This window comes from Abrus precatorius, unplaced genomic scaffold, assembly GCF_003935025.1.
Source record: "Abrus precatorius isolate BTA unplaced genomic scaffold, Abrus_2018 Scaffold9, whole genome shotgun sequence".
NCBI lineage: Eukaryota > Viridiplantae > Streptophyta > Magnoliopsida > Fabales > Fabaceae > Abrus > Abrus precatorius.
Window position 1 is genome coordinate 13762599 of NW_020874439.1, and position 27104 is coordinate 13789702.

Below are 27104 nucleotides of genomic sequence, written 5' to 3' on the forward strand. Positions count from 1 at the left end.
CCGTAACGCTCAGAGATTTGAAAATGGATCATTTTGAGTGGATACTGTAAGTATGAAAGTTTTTTGTGTTTTTTGGTCGTGAAATTATGAAAGTAATAAAAATGGACCCGGGGGCTTACATACGAAGGCCCATTGAACCCAAACCCGGAAAGCCCAATTCTGACCCTTTCCTTTTCATCTTTCCCCTTTCGTTTCCAGTACTTTCCCGAATTCTTGAGACGTTTCCGAACCGTTCTAACTTCACACGCTTCTACAACAATATATCTGAATCCCACACTAGCCTTTCCGGAACTCCTAAGGAAAAGGAAAAGGTTAAGGTTGCTTGGTTTTTGTGTTTCGCTCTGATTAATCGAATGGCCAAAGACGGACCCAACTGGGATGGGTTACTCAAATGGAGCATTGCTCACTCCGATGGAACTCGCCCCAATCGCAATTTAAGGTTCATTTCAAATTTACATTTTTCTTTCTTTTTCTTCTTTCTTTACCCCTTTTTCTGGAAGTTTCAGTTGTGTTAGTTCTCTTAATCACAGTTCAGGTTTATACAAGTATCATATGTTTTTTCCTTTTAATCATTTTTAGTTGCTTGGAAAAACATGCCCATATTTCAAAATTGTTGTCCTTTTTTCTTGGGTTTCATATAAATGAAGTGTGAAATTAATAATTAGTGGAGTAGGTTGATAGATAACCCTCACTTTTCTTATCATGGTACCAGTTTCTGGCATAGGGTCTGATTTTGTTACAGTTTTGTGATTCTGTAGTTGTAAATTATTCAAATTTCATTTTTCACGGTTCCAGTTTCTAAATTGTGTACTCTCATTAATGAAATTTATAATGTTGTCGAAAATTAAAAATAAAAAAAGGAAAAATGGTTCTTGTAGTTAAATGAGTCAGTAGGATCGAGTTAATATTCAGTGGACTAGGTTCTGATTTTGTTTTTTTGTTTTTTTGTTTTTTTTTTCCCTGTAGTGAGGAGGATAGAAGATGGTTCATGGAAACAATGCAAGCACAGACCATTGATGTTGTGAAACGTATGAAAGATATCACTCTTGTAATGCAAACTCCAGAGCAAGTCTTGAGAGACCAAGGAGTTACCCCAGCAGACATTGAAGGTATCTAGCATTTACTGAAGAGCAAGATGAATAAAAAATAATCTACACTTTATTTTCAGTTAATGAGTGATTTTCTTAATTTTATACTCACTCAAGGTCGATTTCTAACTTCATTTTTTGACAGATATGTTGGATGAGTTGCAAGAGCATGTTGAGTCAATTGATATGGCCAATGGTGAGTTTTTAGGATTGTTTTGAAGTATGAACTTGATTTTGTTGAAGAGTATCGGATCACTAATTATTTTAATAGAAGACTTGAATTGTTTTATTTATACTTGTATTTGGTACTTCGAATGGGGAAATCCTGTAAATTTGTACATCATAATTTAATTGATTCTGTGGCTTTTAGTAGTTGTCTCTGTCCACGGTTTGAGCTTCTTTTTAAAATTAGGGCATAAACATAGTGTCAATGTTGAATGGTATTCACATTTAAATTGTTATGATTTTGCATAGGTTTATTCTAGGTTAAATGGTCAAGATGCTTTTATATTATATCTATATTTTTGTTGAAAGTTGTTGATATATACCTTATGCTCTTGTTAATCTGTACATTTTCCTTTTTGCATTTGATTTTGCAACAACTGCATGTCTCACCGATGGTATTATCTCTTTCCCAGATCTCCACTCAATTGGTGGGTTAGTTCCTCTTCTTGGTTACCTCAAGAATTCTCATGCCAGAATTCGGGCAAAGGCTGCTGATGTTGTGACCACAATAGTCCAAAATAATCCGCAAAGTCAGCAACTTGTTATGGAAGCAAATGGCTTTGAACCTCTTATTTCTAATTTCAGTTCAGATCCTGATGTAAACGTTAGAACTAAAGCGCTGGGTGCAATATCCTGTATGTATTACTAATTTTTGGAGTCGTGATATTTTGTTTTTTTGAGTTGAATTGGTATTAACTTTCCTGTTTTGCGAATGACTTGACAGCACTAATTCGGCACAACAAACCAGGAATTGCTGCTTTTCGCTTGGCAAATGGTTATGCAGCATTAAAAGATGCACTGACCTCTGAAAATGTGAGATTTCAAAGGTAATTGAAGTTTTTCCTGATAAATTTCTAATTTTGTTGTTCCCTCAGAATTTATCATTTAGTAGAAATATGTACTCTATAATATCCTTATTATTCGTTCTGTGTATTAATTTTCTATCATGTTCATCTTTTACGTGATGGTATTTCTACTCATTGATTAATTAGATTTTTCATCCCTTGTTAGTAAAGGGTAAAAGTGAATCCTAACATTCATTAATTTTAAATCTTTTAGGAAAGCTCTCAATTTGATCCATTACCTGTTGCACGAGAATAGTTCAGACTGCAACATTGTGAGTGAGCTTGGGTTTCCTCGTATACTGATGCACCTTGCCTCTAGCGAAGTTTCAGATGTCCGAGAAGCTGCCCTTCGAGGCCTTCTTGAGTTGGCTCAGAATACAAAAGATGGCTCTGAAGAACATACTGAGAAAATGAAACAACTTCTTCAAGAACGAATAAACAAGATCAGTTTAATGTCAGCTGAAGACCTTGGAGCAGCTAGGGAGGAGAGGCAGCTTGTAGACTCCCTTTGGACGACTTGCTTCAATGAGCCATCCTCTCTTCGAGATAAAGGTCTTCTCACGCTTCCTGGGGACGACACCGCTCCTCCTGATGTTGCAAGCAAATTTTTTGAGCCTCCGCTTAGAGCTTGGGCTGGTAACCCATCTTCCAAGAAAGACTCAAAAAGTGAAAAGAAAGATACCCCTTTACTTCTAGGACCAGTGCCTTCACCTGCAGACTCTAACAATCAAGTTGGTTCAAGTAGAGGAGGAGATTCCAGTTCACAGACTGATACAACTAGATGAAATTTTAATGTTATCCTCCATTATGTATTCTATCCTCTATTTTATTGGATTCTAGCTTCTTTTTTATCTTTTCATACGATAGTAATGCCTTTCTTTCACCCATAGGCTTATCATACTATGGTGAATTTTCTTTTATCTTCTGATTTTGCTATTCCCCTGAATTCCTAGGATATCTCTTGAAATAGCACTTTAACCAGGTTTCCATGGATATTATAGCAGTTACTATAGTTTCTTAATACATGATTGCAGTGTTTTTGTATTTTAGTCCTTGGCATAGAATTTTTTCCAATCCTTGTATAAATATCATATTACTGTGTACATTTTTAAACATGAGAGGAGGCATTTGTTGCCTATATCATCTAATTTCTGGTTTGCGCATTGTTTATAGTGATCTGCAGGGATGGATCAGGGATTCTTGTAACATTCTAATTTCATTTGCATTTTTTTGTTTTTAAAATGGAAGAATTTTTTTTTTAAATAAAAAAGAAGAGAATATTCTTTTTAATTTAAGAGAATATAAGCGAGAATTTTTTACCTAAATGAAAAAGAAATAGATTTTTCTCACCTATATTTTCACTCTAACAAGTAAAAATTTGTGACAAAAATAAGTAACTTTTTGTTTAACTTTTGTTTAGACAAATTTGTTTAAACAAAAATATCAACTGGTGATAATGGTTAGATTTTAAGAATCATTTAAAACAGAATTGTATAATAATAGTTATAAACGAACAATATTTTAAGAAATTTTAATAGGCAAACTATCAATATATATATATATATATATATATTTATATATATATATAAATATAACTATTGATTATTTATAACTATGTTTTTTTGGATTTAGACTTTAAATTGTTTTTAAATTCTACTTTTGTATAGTTCATTATTTTATGGAATGTTTTTACTGGAAGTACAACAGTTCTTAGTTCTTTTGAATAGGGCTGTAGCAGTAAGTCCCGTGGTTGAAGGGTAGTAAGGCTAATTTGACGATGTTATATTCAAAAGAAAAAAGAACATAAAAAGTTGGTGGTTATAGTAAAAAATTTTTTGATTTTGTAAATTAAAAAAAAAAAAGTCTACTAATAATCAGATCTAGTTGAAAGAGTTATAAATAATTAACAGATATGTTGTTATGGAACCAAATGAGGGTGATGTGTCAGATTTATTTTATATGATGTCGTGTCTCCTTCGCTTCTTCTCCCTTATTTCTTTCCGTTTTGGTTCTAGCTCTTCATCTTTCTCTCCAACCAAAAACAATTACTTCAATGATCAGGAGAAACAGTTTCCTAAAATTACACCAAAACATAACCTCTTCGACGAACAAGTTCGTTTTGAAAAGATCAACCAAAGCAAGGATGACTGGACTATCCCAGAAATTCTTCAAGATATATTATATGTTCCTGAAGAACATTCTAAGAAAAACAGTTTTAATTATATTATTAAGACTGTTGAAATAATATTCCTTTAGGAAAAGATTTAGGAGAAGAATTTCATCTCCTGTTCAAATCCTCAATCAATAAGCACAAGCGCAAATATAAGTACCTCCACATAGGATGTGTTCAGGTAGCTATCAAACCTCTCAAGACATAGGTATAGATGCTACTATCTTAATGTGTCTTAGAGATCCTCGTCATAATAATTTTAATGATTCCTTTATAGGGACAGTAGAGACTAGTCTTGGCCAAGGTCCAATTTATTTTAACTGTTTCCCAAACAAAACAGTGAGTCTTTTAGATCATATCCTTGACTCTCTGTTTCTCAATATTTGCTTTCATGGTTTAAACATGAAAGAGGGATCTATTCTCGCCGCCTTAATCTATAAGATTCAGTACAAAGCCATGAACTCTTGTGCTTCTAGAGTCCTTCTCAAACCTTAGAGAGGTGAGACTACTTTGTTTATCACTGACATGACAAAGACTAATATCTCTCTTCCTAGGATCATCAAATGGGATGAAGTTTCTCTCCCAGAAAAGTGAGTTTTGGATAAGGCTACGCCTTGTGTCCCAAGGCCTGCTACTGAAATTCAAAATATTTCTCAAGATAATTCTAGGAAAGTCAAAATAATCTTTGATAGGAGAGACTCTTTCTCCTTAAGAGTTGACGCTTATAGCAGTCGATCTGATTTTGCCTTTGCTAGAAGGTCATTTTCCAATAGATCTCAAGCTTTTAGGTCTGAAATACCCAGATCTGTTCGTCATGATCCTTCACATATAAACTTACAAGGCTTAGATACATCTTCTAATATTTCTAGAAATGTCTATCAAACCTCTGAAAAAGAAGAAAAAAATGAAAGTATCCAATCTCCAACCTACTCTTCCCTTAATGAGTCTTATGATGTTATTTCATAAATTCATTATAGATAAAGAAACCCTTAGGAAAGATTTTTACTCTAAGGAATGGAAACCTTAAAGAGAGTGGTTCTTTCAAAATTACAAGGGTAAAAATAGATCTGATATCCAAGAGGAATTTTACCAATTTCTTGAAAAAGTCAAGCAAAATATCCCTTTCTTTGATTGGTATCATACTTATACCATTCATAATAATATGGATTATCCCTGGCAAGAGGATGTTATTAGTACCTCCTCTGCTAATGTTATATCTTGGCAAATTAAAGATGGACAAATTGTTTAGAGTGATCTATCTCCCACAACTCATTATCAGTTACAAAATTTGAAAGACAAAAGTGGTAACCCTGTCACGGCTACTCCTTTGAAAACCAAGAATCCTGATGAGTCTATCACTCCTAATGATATCCAAGGCCTCATGGAACAGGCCAATTATACCAACAAATACCTTCAGGTTTTAGGAGAAAAAATCTCTGAAAATCCTATTAAACCTAAGGTGGAAGAAATAGCTCCTTCTTCCCAACCTCGATTAGAAAAACCTCTTTTCAAGCCTTTTAAGATTAGCGCCAAAGCTAAACAAAAAATCCTAGAACTTAGGCAAAAAGAAAGAACCAAAGTCATTGACGATAACCAGAATGAGCTACTTAGTAAAATTACTAGTCTTTTCACTACTGTCCCTGATACTCCCTAAACTTCTGAAGAATCTAGTGCCAAACCTAGAACTAGATCTCTTGTCAAGACTTTCAATGCCATTTCTAAAGCTGATTCGGAATAATATTCTGAGACAGATTCTGTTTTAGCCATAAATCCAGTTAATAATTAGAAAAATTCTTCCAAGCTTTATTATAATAAAGCAACTGCTCCTGATCTTATTTTAGAAGAAAAACAAGATTATATTCAAAGCTTTAATTCTAATGATATTTATATTTGGAATATTGATTGACTATCTGAATATAATATCATTTCCAAATTTCAAAATATGTCTGTTGTCGCTATGGGCTATTTTACTAACCAAAGTATGCCCGAAGATACCTTATTATACATTATATCTCAACATTTTCTTGGAGATCCCTCTTTGTGGAGAGAAAGATCTGGTGAGCTTTTATCCAATCTTAGATGTAAAACCTTAGAGGACTTTAAATGGTATAAAGATACTTTTATGTCTAGGGTTTTGACAAGAGAAGATTGTAACCAAGCCTATTGGAGGTAGAAATACCTTGATGGCCTTCCTAAGTCTTTCGGTGATCTTATTAGAAGTAAGCTCCGAAGTCACTCTCCTAATGGAGATATTAATTATGATAATTATGACAATGGTAAGCTCACTGCCTTTATTATTCATACTGCTCTCAAAGTCTGTCAAAAAGATAAACTCCATAAGCAGTTAGCCAAGGAAAGAGCCCTGAACAAGAAAGATTTAGGATCTTTTTGCAAGCAATTTAGTCTTCCTTCTTGCTCTACCAAAAGGAAAAATCAGACTCCTAAAAGGGAAACTGTTGAAACTCATAAGAAAACTTACAAAAGGAAGTACAATAGAAAACATCCTTTCAAGAAACAAGGGGAAAATGTCATCCCCAGCAATATCCCTAGGAAACCTAGAACAGGTGTAACTTGTTACAACAGTGGTAAACCTGACCATATCAGTAAATATTACAGGCTTAAGAAAAAGATTAGTAGCCTCAACCTTGATCCTTCCGTAGAGGATCAAATCAATAACCTCCTTATTGAATCTTCTGAAGAAGATTCTGCCAAGGAAATCAATGAGGATGTCAACCAAATTCAACGTGATGATCGAATCTCTTCTTCTAATAGTGATGATACTCCAGAAATCAATGTTTTAACAAAAGAACAAGATCTTCTTATAGAAGCAATAAGTTCTATTTCTGATCTTCATGAAAGAAAAGAATTTTTTAACAAATTCAAAGATGTTTTAGAATCAAAACCAAAACCCAAAGAATATTTTACTACTAATAAATTTGATATAACAAATATTTTCTAAAGATTAGAGAAAAATTCTAATATTAAACCAACCACTATCCATGATCTCCAGATTGAATTTAACAATCTTAAGAAAGAGATTAGGGATATTAAGGAACAACAACAAATTCATCAGGTTATTCTTTCCCAACTTGAAGATGATGTTGAGTCTGAAGTTAAGAAAGAGTAACCTCTTGAAAAATATGATTCTAAAAAGATTGATTCTGGTAATCTGGAAGAAACTTTTATGTGTTTAATCAACAAAGTCAAAATTCAAAAATTTTACATTAACATCAGAATTATCATTGATGATTTTGTTCTTGAAACTTTGGCACTCTTTGATACCGGTGCTGATTCAAATTGTATTTTAGAAAGATTAGTTCCTACAAAATATTTTGAGAAAACTTTTGAAAAACTCAGCATTGCTAGTGGGTTGAAGCTCAAAATTAATTCTAAATTATCCAGAGTCGTTATAGAAAATCAAGGATTTAAGATCGAAACAAACTTTCTCCTTGTAAAAAATTTGAAAAATGAAGTGATTTTGGGAACACTTTTTATTAAAGCCCTTTTCCCACTTCAGATTTTGAAAGAAGGTATTTCCACCTATCATTTAGGTAAGCAAATAACTTTCAAATTTTCTAGTAAATCTTTTACTAAAAATATCAATTCTATCCAAAATAAAATTAATCAAATTAATTTTCTAAAAGAAGAAGTTTCTTTTGCCAACATTGAAAAACAATTAAGGAATTCTTCACTTCAGAAAAGGATCCAATCCCTTTTGGGTTCTATCCATTGTTCTATCTGTTCTAATCTTCCTAATGCTTTCTGGAACATGAAGAAGCATATTGTTAGTCTTCCTTATGAGTCAGATTTTAAAGATAGTCAAATCTCTACTAAAGCTAGACCTATTCAAATGAATGAGGAAATGCTTCAGTATTGTCAGAAAGAGATCAAAGATCTCTTAGACAAAAAACTCATCAGAAAAAGTAAGAGTCCTTGGTCGTGTTTTTCTTTTTATGTCAATAAACCTGCAAATGTAGAAAGAGGCACTCCCAGATTAGTAATCAACTACAAACCCCTTAACCAAGCCCTCCAATAGATTAGGTATCCTATTCCCAACAAAAAAGATCTTCTTAATAGATTAAATTCTGCTAAGATCTTTTCAAAATTTGACATGAAATCTGGATTTTGGCAAATCCAAATTTGTGAGAATGATAGGTATAAGACCGCCTTCACTGTTCCCTTTGGGCCATTACGAATGGAATGTTATGCCTTTTGGCTTAAAAAATGCCCTTTTTGAATTCCAGAAAATTATGAATGATCTCTTCAATCCTTATTCCAAATTTGTCATTGTCTACATTGATGATCTTTTAATTTTTTCTCATTCTATTAATCAACATTTTAAACATATAAATCTTTTTATCAATGTTGTCAAACAAAATGGACCTGTTGTTTCCAAGTCTAAGATTAATCTTTTCCAAACCAATATTAGGTTCCTTGGTCACAATATTCATCAAGGAACTATCATTCCTATCAGCAGATCCATTGAATTTACTGACAAATTTCCTGACAGAATCCTTGATAAAACTTAGCTTCAGAGGTTTTTGGGATGTCTTAATTATGTAGATGATTTTATTCCACACCTCAACAATATTATTAAGCCTTTACATGATAGGTTTAAAAAGAATCCTCCTTCCTGGACTGATGTTCATACCAATGTCGTCAGAGATATTAAAAATAGAGTCAGAGAGATAAGTTGTCTTTATCTCCCTATCCCTCAAGCTTTCAAAATTGTTGAAACTGATGCCTCTGACATAGGTTATGGTGGCATTCTCAAACAAAAAATCAAGACGCATGAGCATATTATTGCATACACTTCAAAACATTGGAATTCTGCACAACAAAATTACTCGAGTGTTAAAAAAGAAGTTTTGGCTATTGTTTTATGCATCTCAAAATTTCAATCAGATTTATTAAACCAAAAACTTCTCATTAGAGTAGATTGTAAGTGTGCCAAAGAAATTTTACAAAAGGATGTTAAAAACTTTGCCTCAAAACAAATTTTTGCTAAATGGTAAGAAATTTTAAGTGTTTTTTATTTTGAAATTGAATATATCAAAGGCACCTCCAATTCTCTCCCTGATTATCTGACTTGTGAGTATTTACAGGATAAATAGCATGCCTGGAAAGGCAACAACCCCATCCAGGGGGGAAACTTCTCGAGGAGGAAGAGTCAGGCTTACCTTGACTCTAAACAAATCAAAATCAAAATCTGCTTCGGTAGATTCAAAATCTTTATCTTCTGGGTCATCTACCCCCATTGAGTCATCTACTAAAAAAGCAATCCAAATTGTTGAGTCATCAACCCAGCAATCTGGAACTCCAAAAGAATCTTCTAAAAAGACTGATTCTCCTATCAAAACGACCAAACAGACTAAAGCAGATTATGCTTTACCGATTAGTACCCTCCTAGCTGTCCAACAAGGAAGTTTGAGTAACTTACCAAAGAAATCGTGGGCAGATATTGCCTCTGAAGAAGATATGGAAATAGATTTAGCTAGCCTAAACACTATAATCCAATCCTTCAACCAATTCCAAAAAACAGTTATTTATCCTAACAAAACAGAAAATACCCTCAACCTCCAAAAAGACAAACATAAGTCAAACACTAACCATTATATGACAAAAGGAAAATTTTCTTCTGTCATACAAATGGAGCCTGAATTTTGGGATAAAAATCTCTACAAAGTCATTTCTAAAGTCTTTCCACTTGGTTTTCATTTTAGACCATATGCTATAAACAAAACCAGACAATTTTACGAATTCATTTTGGTGGATTCAGACTCTGTTTCCATCAAACACTACAAAGATAAAAAAGATCCTTCCATCATAATACATTCTACAATCTAGATCCTAAAAGTTTTAACACCAAAAAACTTTGGAAAAAATTTGAATTCTCACAAAAAGTTTTTTCAACCTTTTGACCCAGTAGGATATAATTACTGGGACTATATTGATGCCTGGACAAGAAGTTTCTGGTTCCAAAACAAACTTAACCGACATTCTTGGTTAATATATTTTAAAAGAAACCAGATTTATGATTTTTCAAATTGGTTTCTCCAATGGTAGGACTATTTTGAGCCAATTGAAGATATTCTTCCTACACCAGTTAAGGAAGGATATAAGGTTTACAAAGGCAGATATTTGCGAGAATCAAGAATTTTTCTGATTTTGCATTGGCATGGGTATTCTCGTGACAGTACAGATATGGCAAGACAGAAAATGACGAAACTCTTCCTCTACTTCACAGATATTCCTTTGTGAAATGGTGGAATCAGTTCAATGCTAACCATGATGAACTATCTGGTGTTGCTGAATATTTTGGAAAAAATCCAAAATTGTTAAATTTGGCAGATCCAGCAACATTTCAATTTCTGAATTAAAAATAAAAAATTGCAGCTTATTTATCAAGTTGTGACTCAAAAAAAAAGATGAAGAAAAATTTAAAAGATGTTCTTCTTTTTCAAAGTCAAGATGAAGCTGAATCATCTACAAAACAAGATACCAATGCAGATATTGATGACATGGATCAAAATGAAGACGACTGCTTCGGTATCGATATTGAAGAATTATAACTTGTATTGTAATTAATAGTTCCAGTAATCAACTGGAACTGTAGAAACAGTATTTATTTTCTCTTTACAAGGAGTCCTCGACCAAGATGTGAGGCACCCTTTCATTAAGCAATCTTAGAGAGATAAACTAGAGAGAAGTGCTCTGAGATAATATCTTTGTAAGCCTTTCTCCAAGTTTCAATAAAAGTTTGCTGTTACAAATTATTTTTCTCTCTTCTCCCTCTTAGCCGGTTCTGTTCGGACTATTATCGTCCGACTTTCTTCTCTTCTCCCTCTACTAGATTTGTGCTGGTTATACCGCCATTCTAGTTTCTGTTTTAAATTTACATATTTATATTCTGTATTTTTAAGCTTTTGAATCTCACTTTGTAGTCCTGTTATTGCCTACTTTCCTTTTGGTCTATTTTATTTTCCCTTGATCCACTTTGAGTTATATGGTATTAGAGCCTGATGGGGAAGTAGGAATATAACTGTTGATTATTTATAACTATGTTCTTCTGGATCTAGACTTTAAATTGCTTTTAAATTCTGCTTTTGTATAGTTCATTATTTTATGGAATGCTTATACTGGAAGTACAACAATTCTTAGTTCTTTTAAATAGGGCTGTAGCAGTAAGTCCCGTGGTTGAAGGGCAGTAAGGCTAATTTGACGATGCTGTATTCAAAAGAAACAAAGAACATAAGAAGCTGGTGGCTATAGTAAAAGAATTTCTGATTTTGTAAATTAAAAAAAAAAGTCCACTAATAACCAGATCTAGTTGAAAGAGTTATAAATAATTAACGGATATGTTGTTATGGAACCAAATGAGGGTGATGTGCCAGATTCATATTGTATGATGTCTCGTCTCCTTCGCTCCTTCTCCCGTATTTCTTTCTGTTCTAGTTCTAGTTCTTCATCTTCCTCTCCAACCAAAAATAACTATTTCAATGATCAGGAGAAACAGTCTCTTGAAATCACACCTAAACATAACCTCTTCGACAAGAAAGTTCATTTTGAAGAGATTAACCAAAGTCTGGATGACTGGACCATCCCAGAAATCCCTCAGGATACATTATATGTTCCTGAAGAACACTCTAAGAAAAACAATTTTGATTATATTATTAAGGCTGTTGAAAACAATATTCCTTTAGGAAAAGATTTAGGAGAAGAATTCCATCTCCTGTCCAAATCTTCCATCAATGAGCACAAACGCAAATACAAGTACCTTCACATAGGATGTGTTCAGGTAGCTATCAAACCTCTCATAGACATAAGTATAGATGCTGGTATCTTAATGTATCTTAGAGATACTCGTGATAATAATTTTAATGATTTCCTAATAGGAACAGTAGAAAATAGTCTTGGCCAAGGACCAATTTATTTCAACTGTTTCCCAAACAAAACAGTGAGTCTTTTAGATGAACATATTCTTGACTCGCTGTTTCTCAATATTTGTTTTCATGGTTTAAACATGAAAGAGGAATCTATTCCCGCCGTCTTAATCTATAGGATTTAGTACAAAGCCATGAACTCTTGTACTTCTAAAGTCCTTGTTAAACCTCAGAGAGGTGAGACTACTTTGTTTATCAATAATATGACAAAGACTAATGTCTCTCTTCATAGGGTCATCAAATGGGATGAAGTTTCTCTCCCGGAGAAGTGGGTTTTGGATAAGGCTATGCCTTGTGTCCCAAGGCTTGCTCCTCAAATTCAAAATATTTCTCAAGATAATTCTGGAAAGGTTGAAATAATATTTGATAGGAGAAACTCCTTCTCATCTAGAGTTGATGCTCATAGCAGTCGTTCTGATTTTGCCTCTGCCAGGAGGTCATTTTCCTATAGATCTCAAGCTTCTAGGTCTGAAATACCCAGATCTGTTAGTCATGATCTTTCACATATAAACCTACAAGGTTTAGATACTTCTTCTAATATTCTTAGAAATGTCTACCAAACCTCAGAAAAAGAAGAAGAAAACCAGAGTATCCAATCTCCAACCTAGTCTTCCCATAATGAGTCTTATGATGTTATCTCATAAATTCATTATAGATAAAGAAACCCTTAGGAAAGATTTCTACTCTGAGGAATGGAAACCTCAAAGAGAGTGGTTCTTCCAAAATTACAAGGGTAAGAATAGATCCGATATCCAAGAGGAATTTTACCAATTTCTCGAAAAGGTCAAGCAGAATATCCCCTTCTTTGATTGGTATCATGCTTATACCATTCATAATAATATTGATTATCCATGGCAAGAGGACGTTATTAGTACTTCCTCTACTAATGTTATATCTTGGTAGATTAAAGATGGACAAATTGTTCAGAGTGAACTGCCACCCACAACTCATTATCAGTTACCAAACTTGAAAGACAAAAGTGGTAACCCTGTTACAGCTACTCCTTTCAAAACCAAGAATCCTGATGAGTCTATCACTCCCAATGATATCCAAGGCCTCATGGAATAGGCCAATTAAACCAACAAATACCTTCAAGTTTTAGGAGAAAAAATCTCTGTAAATCCTATTAAACCTAAGGAGGAAGAAATAGCTTCTTCCTCTTCCCAACCTCAATTAAAAAAACCTCTCTTCAAGACTTTCAAGATTAGCGCCAAAGCTAAACAAAAAGTCCTTGAACTTAGGCAAAAAGAAAGAACTAAAGCCATTGACGATAACCAGAATGAGCTACTTAGTAAAATTACTAGTCTGCTTACCACTGTCCCTGATACTCCCCAAACTTCTGAAGAATCTAGCGCCAAACCTAGGACTAGATCTCTTACCAAGACTGTAAATGCCATTTCTAAAGCTAATTCAGAACAATATTCTGAGACAGATTGTGTTTTAGCCATTAATCCAGTTAATAATTGGAAAAATTCTTCCAAGCTTTATTATAATAAGGCTACTGCTCCTGATCTTGTTTTAGAAGAAAAGCAAGATTATATCCAAAGTTTTAATTCTAATGATATCTATATTTGGAATATTGATGGTCTATCTGAATATAATATCATTTCCAAGCTCAAAAATATGTTTGTTGTTGCTGTGGGCTATTTTACTAACAAAAATATGCCTGAAGATACCATTGTTTATATTCTACTGGCAGGATTCACTGGTCAACTCAGAGGTTGGTGAGATAATTATCTCACTGAAACTGATAGAGAAAATATTCTCTCTGCAGTTAAAATTGATGATAAAGGTAAAGCCATTGTCAGCGATAACGAACAGCTCCCTGATGCACTGTATACTTTATTATACACTATATCTCAACATTTTCTTGGAGATCCCTCTTTATGGGGAGAAAGATCTGGTGAGCTTTTATCCAATTTTAGATGTAAAACCTTAAAGGACTTTAAATGGTATAAAGATACTTTTATGTCTAGGGTTTTGACAAGAGAAGATTGTAACCAAGCCTATTGGAAGGAGATATACCTTGATGGCCTTCCTAAGTCTTTCGGTGATCTTATTAGAAGTAAGTTCCGAAGTCACTCTCCTAATAGAGATATTAATTATGACATTTATGACTATGATCAACTCACTGCCATTATTATTCATAATGCTATCAAAGTTTGTCAAAAAAGTAAACTCCATAAGCAGTTAGCCAAGGAAAGAGCCCTGAATAAGAAAGATTTAGGATCTTTTTGCGAGCAATTTGATCTTCCTTCTTGCTCTACCAAAAAGAAAAAACAGACTCCTAAAAAAGAAACTGTTGAAACTCATAAGAAACCTTATAAAAGGAAGTATAATAGGAAACCTTCTTCCAAGAAACAGGGGGAAAATGTCATCCCCAGCAATATCCCTAAGAAACCCAGAACAGGTGTAACTTGTTACAACTGTGGTAAGTCTGGCCATATCAGTAAGTACTACAGGCTTAAGAAGAAGATTAGTAGCCTCAACCTTGATCCTTTCATTGAGGATCAAATCAATAACCTCCTTATTGAATCTTCTGAAGAAGATTCTGCTATAGAAACCAATGAGGATGTCAACCAAATTCAACGTGATGACAAAATCTCTTCTTTTGATAGTGATGATACTCCAAAAATCAATGTTTTAAAAAAAGAACAAGATCTTCTTATAGAAGCAATAAGTTCTGTTTCTGATCTTCATGAAAGAAAAGAATTTTTTAACAAATTCAAAGATGTTTTAGAAGCAAAACCAAAACCCAAAGAACTTTTTACTACTAATAAGTTTGACATAACAAATATTTTTAAAAGATTAGAAAAGAATTCTAACATTAAACCAACCACTATCCAGGATCTCCAAATTGAGATTAACAATTTCAAGAAAGAAATTAGAGATATCAAAGAACAATAACAAATTCATTAGGTTATTCTTTCCCAACTCAAAGATGATGATGAATCTGAAAATGAGAAAGAAAAACCTCTTGAGAATAATGAGTCTGAAAAAATTGATTCTGATAATCTGGAAGAAACTGTTATGTGTTTGATCAACAAGGTCAAAATTCAAAATTTTACATTAACATCAAAATCATTATTGATGATTTTGTTCTTGACACTTTGGCACTCTTTGATATTGGTGCCGATTCAAACTGTATTTTAGAAGGATTAGTTCCTACAAAATATTTTGAGAAAAATTATGAAAAACTCAGTAGTGCTAGTGGTTCAAAGCTCAAAATTAATTATAAATTATCCAAAGCTTTTATAGAAAATCAAGGATTTAGGATCGAAACAAACTTTCTCCTTGTTAAAAAATTTGGAAAAAGAAGTGATTTTGGGAACACCTTTTATTAAAGCCTTTTTTCCACTTTAGATTTTGAAAGAAGGGATTTCCACCTATCGTTTAGGTAAGCAAATAACTTTCAAATTTTCTAGTAAACTTTTTACTAAAAATATCAATTCTATTCAAAATAAAATTAATCAAATTAATTTTCTAAAAGAAGTTTCTTTTGCCAACATTGAGAAACAATTAAAGAATCCTTCACTTCAAAAAAAGATCCAATTCATTTTATGTTTTATCCATTGTTCAATCTGTTATGATCTTCCTAATGCTTTCTAGAATAGGAAGAAGCATATTGTTAGTCTTCCTTATGAGTCAGATTTTAAGGACAGTCAAATCCCTACTAAAGCTAGACCTATTCAAATGAATGAAGAACTGCTTCAGTATTGTCAGAAAGAGATCAAAGATCTCTTAGACAAAAAACTCATCAGAAAAAGTAAGAGTCCTTAGTCGTGTTCTGCTTTTTATGTCAATAAACCTGCAGAATTAGAAAGAGGCACTCCCAAATTAGTAATCAACTACAAACACTTTAACCAAGCCCTCCAAAGGATTAGGTATCCTATTCCCAACAAAAAAGATCTTCTTAATAGATTAAATTCTGCTAAGATTTTTTCAAAATTTGACATGAAATCTGGATTTTGGCAAATCCAAATTTGTGAAAATGATAGGTATAAGACTGCCTTCACTGTTCCCTTTAGGCATTATGAATGGAATGTTATGCCCTTTGGCTTAAAAAATGCCCCTTCTGAATTGTAGAAAATTATGAATGATATCTTCAATCCTTATTCCAAATTTGTCATTGTCTACATTGATGATCTTTTAATTTTTTCTCATTCTATTGATCCACATTTTAAACATATAAATGTTTTTATCAATGTTGTCAAACAAAATAGACTTGCTGTTTCCAAGTCTAAGATTAATCTTTTCCAAACCAATATTAGGTTCCTTGGTCACAATATTCATCAAGGAACTATCATTCCTATCAGTAGATCCATTGAATTTGCTGACAAATTTTTTGACAGAATCCTTGATAAAACTCAGCTTCAGAGGTTTTTGGGATGTCTTAATTATGTAGGTGATTTTATTCCACACCTCAACAATATTATTAAGCCTTTACATGATAGGCTTAAAAAGAATCCTCCTTCCTGGACTGATGTTCATACCAATGTCGTCAGAAATATTAAAAATAGAGTCAGAGAGATAAGTTGTCTTTATCTCCCTATCTCTCAAGCTTTCAAAATTGTTGAAACTGATGCCTCTGACATAGGTTATGGTGGCATTCTCAAACAAAGAAACAAGATGCATGAGCATATTATTGCATATACTTCAAAATATTAGAATTCTGCACAACAGAATTACTCGAGTGTTAAAAAAGAAGTTTTGGCTATTGTTTTATGCATCTCAAAATTTCAATCAGATTTATTAAACCAAAAATTTCTCATCAGAGTAGATTGCAAATCTGTCAAAGAAATTTTACAAAGGATGTTAAAAACCTTGCCTCAAAACAAACTGATGATGCGCGCGTCTACTATGAAAGAATGAAAGTAATCACTTTAGAGGGTGCCAGCCTTAGTATAAATAGATTTTTACCAAATTAGGGTAGAAAGCTCTTACACTTTTCATACGTTTTCTCTTCTTTACTAAATTAGGACATTTTCCAGAGCTTAGGGCAACCTTGGGTGACAGCCAAGGGTCCAAGCTAGGGTTTGGTTTCTCATTTCTCTTACTTTTACATTAATGCCAATGAGTTTTCTGCATTTCCAAACTATGTTTTTGACCCCCATTTCCATGGAGGGCTAAATTTTTGTGTAATCCTTAGTGAGTTCACATGGATTCTTGAGTTCCTTGATTTTAATGATAATATAACTCCTTTCTTTTCATGAATTACTTCTTCCTTGCCTCTTGAATTGAATTAATGGTGAATAACAGGGACATTGATTAATTAACCCTAATTCGTTTTAAGGAGATTCTAAACTAGGGATTGCTTAATCCTAGGTTTAATTCTAAGGTTGCGTAATCTTGGGATGAGGGATTAGAGCCTAACAAATTGCGTAATTTCCTTTGGACCATAAGGTTGATTTTCGCTTGTTAAATTAACCTAATTCATGGGAGAGAGGATGAGTGTTAAATCTTAAGTGGAATGACGATAGAATCTATGTGGATGAACTAAGGATTACTACTTTCAGTTGTTTGAATTAATTAAACTTGTTTGGTTGTTGCTCCTTATATTGTTTTGAAACCACAAAACCCCTCATTTTAATTGCTTGTTCAATTAATGCCTTCAACATGTTTAATGAAGATTAATAGCCAATGTTCATGGGAGACAATCTAGGGGAACCCTAGTACTACATTAATTTATTTAAATTTTGATGAGGATTTGCGACAAATCTTTTAAATAGAACATGAAAACGCATCATCAAATTGGCGCCGTTGCCGGGGAACATTGGTGTTGATTTTTCATAAACATGTTATTTGCTCTGTTTTCATTTTCTTGTTTTGCATGTTTAATGAGTTCTCTTTGAACTTTTGCATTGTGAATTCTTTAGTATAGTTGTAGTTTCATAGGTAAGTAGAGATATCTTGCATTTAGGTACAACCAATTGCTGTTTTCTGTATTTTGTGAATTCTGATTTCTGCACTTTAGTTTGCTGCACTGCATTTTTGTTTGCTGCATAATTGCCCTGTTTCTGCTGTATAATTCTACAGGATTTAATCAATAGGACTGCACACTTGTTGTTTCGTTTTCACTGCACATTGTATTTAATTTTTCTGCATAGTAGTTTCCTGCATAATCTGCACTTTAGTTGCCTCATTCATTTAATTTCTTTTCAATTCCCATAGCTAATTCCTAATGAATGACCAGATCAAATCCGAGAGATTTATATCCTCTAGATATTGAAATTGATAGGACATTCCTTAGGAATCTTAGGAACCTTAGGACAAATAGACAAAACTCTGCACATACTGAGGAACCATCTTCTCCATCTTCCATATATTCTTCTGTGCATTCTTTAAATTCTGAACCTTTAGAAATGGCAAAAAATGACCTGACACTTAAGGAGCTTGCCGCACCAGACATGACTTACCAGACTTTGTGTATCCAATAATCGAATGTGGATGCCCCTTTTGTTCTTAAAACTGGCCTAATCCATCTTTTAGCTAAATTTCATGGTCTTGCAGGTGAAGATCCGCATAAACACCTCAAGAAATTTCATATTGTTTGCTCTACAATGAGACCACAAGGTGTGCCTGAAAAGCATGTGAAATTGAAGGCTTTTCCGTTCTCTCTTATGGATTTGGCTAAAGGTTGATTGTATTATCTTCCACCTGGCTCTATTACAAGTTGGGACACCTTCAAGAGAATGTTCCTGGAAAAAATTTTCCTTGCCTCAAGGGCTGCTTTAATAAGAAAGGAAATATGTGGTATTAGGTAGCTGGAGAGGGAAAGTTTGTATGAATGTTGGGAGCATTTCAAGAGACTATGTGCTAGCTGCCCCCATCATCAGATAAGTGACCATTTGCTAATCCAATACTTCTATAAGAGGTTACACCCAATGGATAGGAGCATGATCGGCGCAGCTAGCGGGGAGCCCTAGTTGATAAGACTCCCGCAGCTGCTAGAAACCTCATTGAGAATATGGCAGCTAACTCTCAACAGTTTGCTACAAGGAAAAATTCCATCATGTTCAGAAGTGTCAATGAAATTCAAACTTCAGATTCACACAAGTTGGAGCATAAGCTAGATGAGTTGGCTTCTATGGTAAAACAGTTGGCATCTATCCAAAAGAATTCTGCTGCATATACACCTCCGCCTCCACCCATTCCAGCCATGCATTGTGGGATCTTTCCATCTACGGATCACTTCACTGATAGTTGCCCCACATTGCAAGAAACTGAATCTTCAGAAGGTAATCCTCTAGCTTATGCTGCTAATATTTTTGCTAATAAATTTTCTTTTCAGCAACCGCAGCAAAAACAGAGCTGGGATTTATCTTCTAATAGATATAATCCTGGTTGGAGGAGCCATCCTAACTTAAGGTGGGGAGGAAATGCACAACATAAAAGCTCTAGCCAACCAACCAACAACCATTTCTAACCGCATCAAGCTGGACAAAACAAGCCATATCCAGCCCAGCAACATCACTATCCATCATCGTCATCTCAGCAGCACCATCAAGTATCCTCTTCACTGGCTTCTACACCTCAAAAGAGTGAGTCATCCTTGGAAGACCTTATGAAGCAACTCACTATGAGTAATCTCAATTTCCAGCAACAGAGTCAGGCCTTCCAGCAACAAACTCAAGCAAGTATCAAGACCTTGGAGAATCAAATGGGTCAACTTGCTTCATCCCTGAATCAACTTCAATCTCAAGGTTCAGGCAATCTCCCTGCACAAACTGTAACAAACCCAAAGAATGTGAGTGCCATTACCTTGAGATCTAGTAAGGTGATGCAAAAGCCAGAGATGGCTAAGGAGAAGAATCCTAGTTGCACTCTAGTTGCAGAAGATGAAGGAGGAGAGATTAAGAGCCAAGAGCAGCCTGCACCTACGCCCACACCATATCAACCAAGAGTGGTAGACAAAGAAGAGAGATCCATTCCTATTCCTTTCCCTTAAAGAATGGCTCAGCCCAGCAAGAAGCAAGAAGAGGTTGACAAAGAAATCCTGGATACCTTTAGAAAGGTTGAAGTCAATATCCCCTTGTTAGATGTTATCAAGCAAATCCCAAAGTACGCCAAATTCCTTAAGGACTTGTGCACTCATAGAAGGCGGCTAAAGGGTAATGAAAGAGTGAACATGGGGAGGAATGTATCAGTCCTTTTTGAGAGGTAGAAAACTTCCATGCCTGAGAAATGCAAAGATCCAGGGACGTTTACTATTCCCTGCATTATAGGCAACAACAGGATAGATAATGCCATGCTTGATTTAGGTGAATCTATTAATGTTATGCCTTTATCTATCTTCACATCTTTGTCTCTTGGACCATTGCAGCCCACAGGTGTCATCATCCAGCTAGCAAACAGGAGCACTACTAATCCAACTAGCCTTGTGGAGGATGTTCTAGTGAGAGTGAATGACTTGATCTTTCTTGCTGACTTCTACATCTTGGACATGCAAGAAGAAGAGCCAATAAAAGGAGTTGCACCCATCATCTTGGGGAGGCCATTCTTGAAGACAGCTAGGACCAAGATTGATATGCATGCTGGTACTTTCACTATGGAGTTTGGAGAGAGTGTGGTTCGCTTCAACATACTAGATGCTATGAAGCACTCACTTGAGGAGCATTCAATTTTCCACAATGATGCTTTTGATAGCTTGATAGATGATAGTTTTGTTGAATTTTTAGGAGACTCTTTCTTTGATTTTTCTGATTGTGTAGATACCATAGATACTAAAATTTGTGAATATTGTACTAATTCATCTTTGTGTGATACTTGTATTTCTGATTTTCTGGATTTAAATTCTGCAACTTCTGACATTAATGACATTGAAAAGTCAAAAGGGATAGAATGTGGTTCATTGAGTACAGCAAGTGTAGTTGAATCTAACCCTTATGATTTAAATGTTGCAGAGATTATTTCAAATGAGAGTGCTAAACCACTTCCTTCAGTTGAACAGCCTCCCACCTTGGAGCTTAAACCTCTACCTGAGCATCTAAAGTATGCTTACTTGGAAGTAGGTGAGAATCTCCCTGTGATCATATCCACTGAGCTTGATGAGGACCAAGAGGAGCAGTTGCTCAATGTGATTTGGAAGCATAGAAAGGCTATTGGATGGACCTTGGTTGACATACCTGGAATCAACCCTTCCCTGTGCATGCACAAGATTTTGTTGGAAGAGGGATCCAAGCCAGTAAGACATCCCCAGACGAGGGTAAACCTGATCATTTTGGAGGTGGTGAAGAAGGAGATCACTAAGCTACTCCAAGCAGGCATCATCTACCCGACATCAGATAGCACATGGGTAAGTCCAGTGCAGGTGGTGCCCAAAAAGTTAGGGATTACAGTGGTGAAGACTGAGAAGGATGAGCTCTTGTCCACTAGAGTGCAGAACAGCTGGAGAGTCTGCATTGATTATAGGAGGCTCAACCAGGCGACCAGGAAAGACCACTTTCCTCTATCTTTCATTGATTAGACACTGGAGCGCCTGACAAGTAAGTCTCACTACTGTTTCCTGGACAGATTCTCTGGTTATTTTCAAATATGCATAGCTCCTGAGGATCAGGAGAATACCACTTTTACATGCCCATTCGGTACATTTGCATATAGGAGAATGCCATTTGGGCTTTGCAATGCTCCAGTACATTTCAAAGATGCATATTGAGCATATTTTCTGATTTGGTTGAGCATTGTATTGAAGTCTTCATAGATGACTTCACTGTATATGGGTCATCATTTTCTACATGCTTAGGAGACTTGGATAGAGTTTTACAAAGATGTATAGAGACTAACCTTGTTCTGAACTTTGAGAAATGCCATTTTATGGTTAGGCAGGGGGTAGTCTTAGGACATATAATATTTGAGAAGGGAATTGAGGTAGATCCTGCTAGTCTTACCCCTCTTGTGTGCGAGAGGTGCATGCATTTCTTGACCATACAAGTTTCTACAGGCGCTATATCAAGGATTTTTCCAAGATAGCCCTTCCTCTTTCTAAGTTACTGCAGAAAGATATTGATTTTGAGTTTGGAGCTAAGTACAAGGAGGCGTTTGATTGCCTAAAGACAGCCTTGACCATAACTCCCATCATTCAGCCACCAAACTGGACACTCCCATTCGAGCTCATGTGTGACGCATCCAATTTTGCTGTGGGTGTTGTCTTAGCACAGTGGTTTGGTAAGGATCCACATGTCATTTATTATGCATCTAGGACTTTGGATCTTGCATAGTGTAACTATACCAAAACTAAAAAGGAACTATTAGCCATAGTATTTGCTTTAGATAAATTTAGATCATACTTGCTAGGGTCAAAAGTTGTGGTGTTTACTGATCATTCTGCTCTTAAGTTTCTTTTGAAGAAGACAAATTTGAAGCCAAGGCTGATAAGATGGATGTTTCTACTTCAAGAATTTGATGTGGAGATAAAGGATAAAAGTGGAGCACAAAATTTGGTGGTAGATCATTTGAGCAGGATAGAGGGAGTTCCTGAACTCACTCCTCTAAAAGATGATTTCCCTGATGAGCAACTATTAGAGTTGTGTAGTTCAAAGTTACCTTGGTTTGCTGACATTGTAAACTTTTTAGTTGCAGGAGTTTTTCCAGCAGATGCACTAAGGATTAAAAGGGAAAAGATAAAGAATGATGCCAAGCATTACCTTTGGGATGACCCCTATTTGTGGAAGTTCTGTAGTGATTAAGTGATTAGGAGGTGCATTGTTGAGGAAGAAGCTGCATCAGTTTTTCATTTTTGCCATGCATCCACTGTAGGAGGCCACCTTGGGCCGCAAAGGACTACAAGGAAAGTGTTGGATGCAGGTTTTTATTGGCCTACAATCTTCAAGGACTCTTGGCAAGTGTGTTCTACATGTGAGAGATGCCAAAGAACTGGAGGGGTAATCACCTTGAAGCATGAAAAGCCTTAACAATCCATTTTATACTGTGATATATTTGACGTTTGGGGTATAGACTTCATGGGTCCTTTCCCTCCTTCCTTTGGTTTCTTATATATTTTGCTTGCTGTGGACTATGTCTCTAAGTGGGTAGAGACTAAGCGCACAAGAACTAATGATTCAAGAGTGGTTGCAGATTTTGTACGTACTCATTTGTTTTGTAGGTTTGGAGTACCTCAAGCTTTGATTAGTGACCAGGGTACCCACTTCTGCAATAGAACCATTGAGAATTTACTGAGAAACTATAGAGTAGTGCACAAGGTATCCACCCCTTATCATCCCCAGACCAATGGGCAGGCTGAGCTCTCCAACAGAGAAATTAAGAAGATTTTGGAAAGGATTGTTCAGCCAAATAGGAAAGACTAGAGCAAGCGTCTTGACAATGCTCTTTGGGCTCATAGTGTCAGGTTAGAGATTTATTATTGAGTAATCTATAATATTTTATACTTGTTCAATTTTAATTGAAGGATTATTTGGTATTGGAATAGATTTAGGTGGAGTTTGAAATTATTTATAAAAAAAAAAAAAAAAAAGTGAACAGTACCGTATGAACAGTGTCAGATAAACAGTAAAACCGCCTATGAACAGTGCAAACCGCGTACAAAACCGTGTATGAACAGTGCAAACCGCGTATGTATAGTGACTGCTGACGTCATGGCTGACGCGTACAGTGCGTGTACAGTACGCGTGCACAGTATTTTTCAGCGTGAATAGTGCCCTGAACAGTGTTTATGACGTGTAGGGTTGTGAACAGTGTTTTCGACTATGAACAGTAATTTCCGGCGGTGAACAGTAAATTTTGAAAAATTTCTATAAAAAGGGGGCTTCACACGAAATTTTCATTTCTTCACCCCTATCCAAGGTTCTCAAAGGTTCTAAGGCCAAATACCACCATTTCTTTCATACTAAACCTTCCTAAACTTAGATTTCTTGTCAGATCTGAGATTCTACGTCTATTCTGAAGGATTTGAAGTAAGTTTCTTTAAGTTTGAAGCTAGATTTACCGTTCATTTCTCTTCTCCTTCTCTTTCTCATAGAAGTTCGTGGTGTTCTTAGGAGAAACTTCGTTCTAAAGCTGAATCTTCGGTGAATCTTGCATTAAAACAAGTAATATTCGGTAGATCTAGTGTGAATCATCTTTCTGAGGTAAGGGGAGTTTACTTTAACCTATGAACTACGTTTTGAACGGTTTAATGTGCTATTTCAAGATGTTTTAATATGATTTTGTTAGATCCATTGAATAAAAGCTATTTTCTAAGCTGTAACTGCTGTTAATTGATTTAAAATTCTGAGATTTTGGCTGATCTATCTTAAACTTGCCTTAGCTGAGCTGTTCAAATAATTTTAGCGGTGTGCATCATGCTGAGATAAATGTTTTGCATCATTATAGAGCCGAGTTATATGTTTAGGTGGGTAGACGTGTAACGGTAAGTTCATGTTGAGCTGTTGTGCTGTGCTGTCTGGATCCAGATACCGGAATGGGTCGTTCCTAGACCGGCTCGGTTCCTTTTGGATTACTTAGGCTGTGAAACCAGTTGGAAACCGTTTTCATGCTATGCATTAGATGGGCTGGAAATGCATGGGGTTATTGCTGTGAGAAATATTTTTCTCTATATATATGATTTTATTTTATTTTTTGTGAGCTCACCCTTTCATTTCTTTCTATGTCGTTGTGTGCGTGTGTACTGCGATGATCGTACGGTGGCACGTGAGCAGATGTAGCAGGTGTTGCATCTACTTCACAGGCTGAGGGGCCAGTGAAGAAATGTTAGAAGCTGGGGTCAAGTATTATTACATCAAAGTCCTTTTTCCCTTTTATTTTGAGACCTCACGTAGAGGGAGCTACGTAGTATAATTTTTGGTATTTTGAATATTATGAACTAAATGTAATATTGTGTTGTTTTATTGGATATTTGTTGTAAGAAACTCTGTTTTATTTTGAATGAGAAAAGAATTTCATACTTATATTCTCTATTATTTATTTTTCTTAAATAAGTATGTGATGTACAAACAATGTTCTCGGTTCCTTACAAAAAGGGGTTGTGACATTTTAGTGGTATCAGAGCATGGTTTAGGTAAACCTACGGGGTGAGGTTGTTAGGCGTCAGTTGTGCATATTAGACATGTGAATTTTAGCTGTGAATTATATATCATAATTTCTAATCATCAGGTTGTGAGGGAACGAGCTTGATCACCTCGGTTCTCAAACACGACAGATGTAGGAAATTTTCGTATATGATACTGGGGTGAGCTATAGGCGATTCATGCTGCATGAATAAAAAGTTGTTAAGCTAAGCTGTAAATGATTGTTGAGATAAGTGTGTTTGCTATGTTGTGTGAATGCTGATATGATGTTGTGCTTAATGCTAAATTGATTAAATTGTTATGATATACTAAATATGAATATATCACTGTAAGCTGAATCTGTGAATATAGTTATGTGATGGTATTGCTGAATGTATTAAACGTTAGTAAACTAAGCTAGTCTATATATTAGGATGACTAGACCGAGAAGATCTGCTACAAACCCTCCTCCTCCTGCTGACGTGAACCAAATGGCTCACGCCATGGAGGCCATGGCATCCACTGTTAGGCAGAGTCTAGATATGATTCAGCAGCAGCAAGCTGCAAACCAAGCCGCTGCTGCAGCACAAGCAGCAGCAGCAGCTACTGCCTCAGCTACACCTCCTTCTGAATACTGCTGACAGGAGATGCAGAGATGTGGTGGCACGGAGCTCGTGCTATGCTGGAGGCCCGAGGTGAAGTCATCACTTGGGCTGTATTTAGAAGTAGTTTTCTGGGAAAGTTTTTCCCTTCCCATGTTCGTGCTGCCAAAGAGCGGGAGTTTCTAAACTTGGTGCAAGGAAACTCATCAGTCTATGAGTATGCAATACAGTTTGAGCGGCTTTACAGATTTTATTCTCACCTGACCTCGGAGGAGTGGAGATGTCAGAGGTTTTCAGACGGGCTGAGAACTGACATAAAGAGGATTTTGATCCCACTTAGGATCATAGAATTTGCTGACTTGGTGGATCAAGCCACCATTATAGAGAGTCTTAATGTAGAGGATGTTCGTGGAGTTGGGAAGGCTCCATCTAGTAGAGCTGCTAGTAGCTATGGTAATGGAAGTAAGGGTGCTAAGAAGGGCCCCTACAGTTGGTCGCTACGCCAACAGCAATCTCGACCATCTCAGTCGAGAGGATCGGCAGCATCAGCCCCGGTGCCTATAGGGACTGCTACTTCTGCATTTCAGCCTAGGGGAGCAACTTCTTCTGCTCCTAGAGCCTCAGTGCCGCAGATTGTCAGATGTTTCAGATGTGGTGGGCCACACTACCTGAGCCAGTGCCCACAGACTGATGTTAGAGTTTGCTTCTCATGCCAACAGCCAGGGCATCTTGCTAGGGACTGTCCTACGCCTAGTGGGGCAGTTTCATCTTCTACTAACGCCTTACATGCTGTGAGACCTAAAGCGACTAGAGCTCCGACGAGAATTAGATCGAGAGTAGAGGGACGTGTATTCACTACTTCTGCATCAGAGGCAGCCCAGGCGATAGATCTCGTTCAGGGGACAGCGGTAGTGGCAGGTACTTCTCTTTCTGTATTGTTTGATTCTGGAGCCACGTACTCTTTTATTGCGGACATTTGTGTGAGAACCTTAGGGTTACCAGTGAGCGATCTAGGATGTGAATTGGTAGTATCGACACCTACTTTAAGTTCGATTAAGACTTTGACGGTTTGTGTTAGGTGCCCTATAGTAATTGAGGGACGAAAGTACAAAGTAAACCTTATTTGTATTCCAATGTCAGGGTTATATGTAATCTTGGGTATGGATTGGCTAACTGCCAATCGTGTGCTAATCGATTGTGGCCGGAGGTGTTTAATCTTTCCTGAGCAGC

At 35.7% G+C, this 27104-nt stretch overlaps 1 protein-coding gene and 1 non-coding gene across 2 annotated transcripts; one reads left to right on the forward strand and one right to left on the reverse strand.

The window, feature by feature from the left end:
* The first annotated feature begins 202 nt into the window (after window positions 1-202).
* On the forward strand, window positions 203-3302 carry LOC113849822. Its single transcript, XM_027480010.1, has 6 exons — window positions 203-439; window positions 967-1109; window positions 1234-1284; window positions 1727-1948; window positions 2038-2140; window positions 2373-3302. The coding sequence occupies exons 1-6, from the start codon at window positions 354-356 to the stop codon at window positions 2941-2943; spliced, it is 1176 nt and encodes a 391-aa protein (XP_027335811.1). The 5' UTR covers window positions 203-353; the 3' UTR covers window positions 2944-3302.
* Window positions 3303-19004: 15702 nt separating this feature from the next.
* LOC113851717 lies at window positions 19005-19109 on the reverse strand. The gene has a single exon (XR_003502285.1). It is a non-coding gene; the product is annotated as a small nucleolar RNA R71 (small nucleolar RNA).
* Between the last annotated feature and the right edge of the window lie 7995 nt (window positions 19110-27104).

Bases quoted from the DNA above. Each gene is read 5' to 3' on its own strand.
- LOC113849822 (XM_027480010.1), top strand. From the start codon at position 354: ATGGCCAAAGACGGACCCAACTGGGATGGGTTACTCAAATGGAGCATT. The intron at 1,285-1,726 runs GTGAGTTTTTAG...TCTCTTTCCCAG, and splicing joins GTCAATTGATATGGCCAATG to ATCTCCACTCAATTGGTGGG. The intron at 1,949-2,037 runs GTATGTATTACT...ATGACTTGACAG, and splicing joins AGCGCTGGGTGCAATATCCT to CACTAATTCGGCACAACAAA.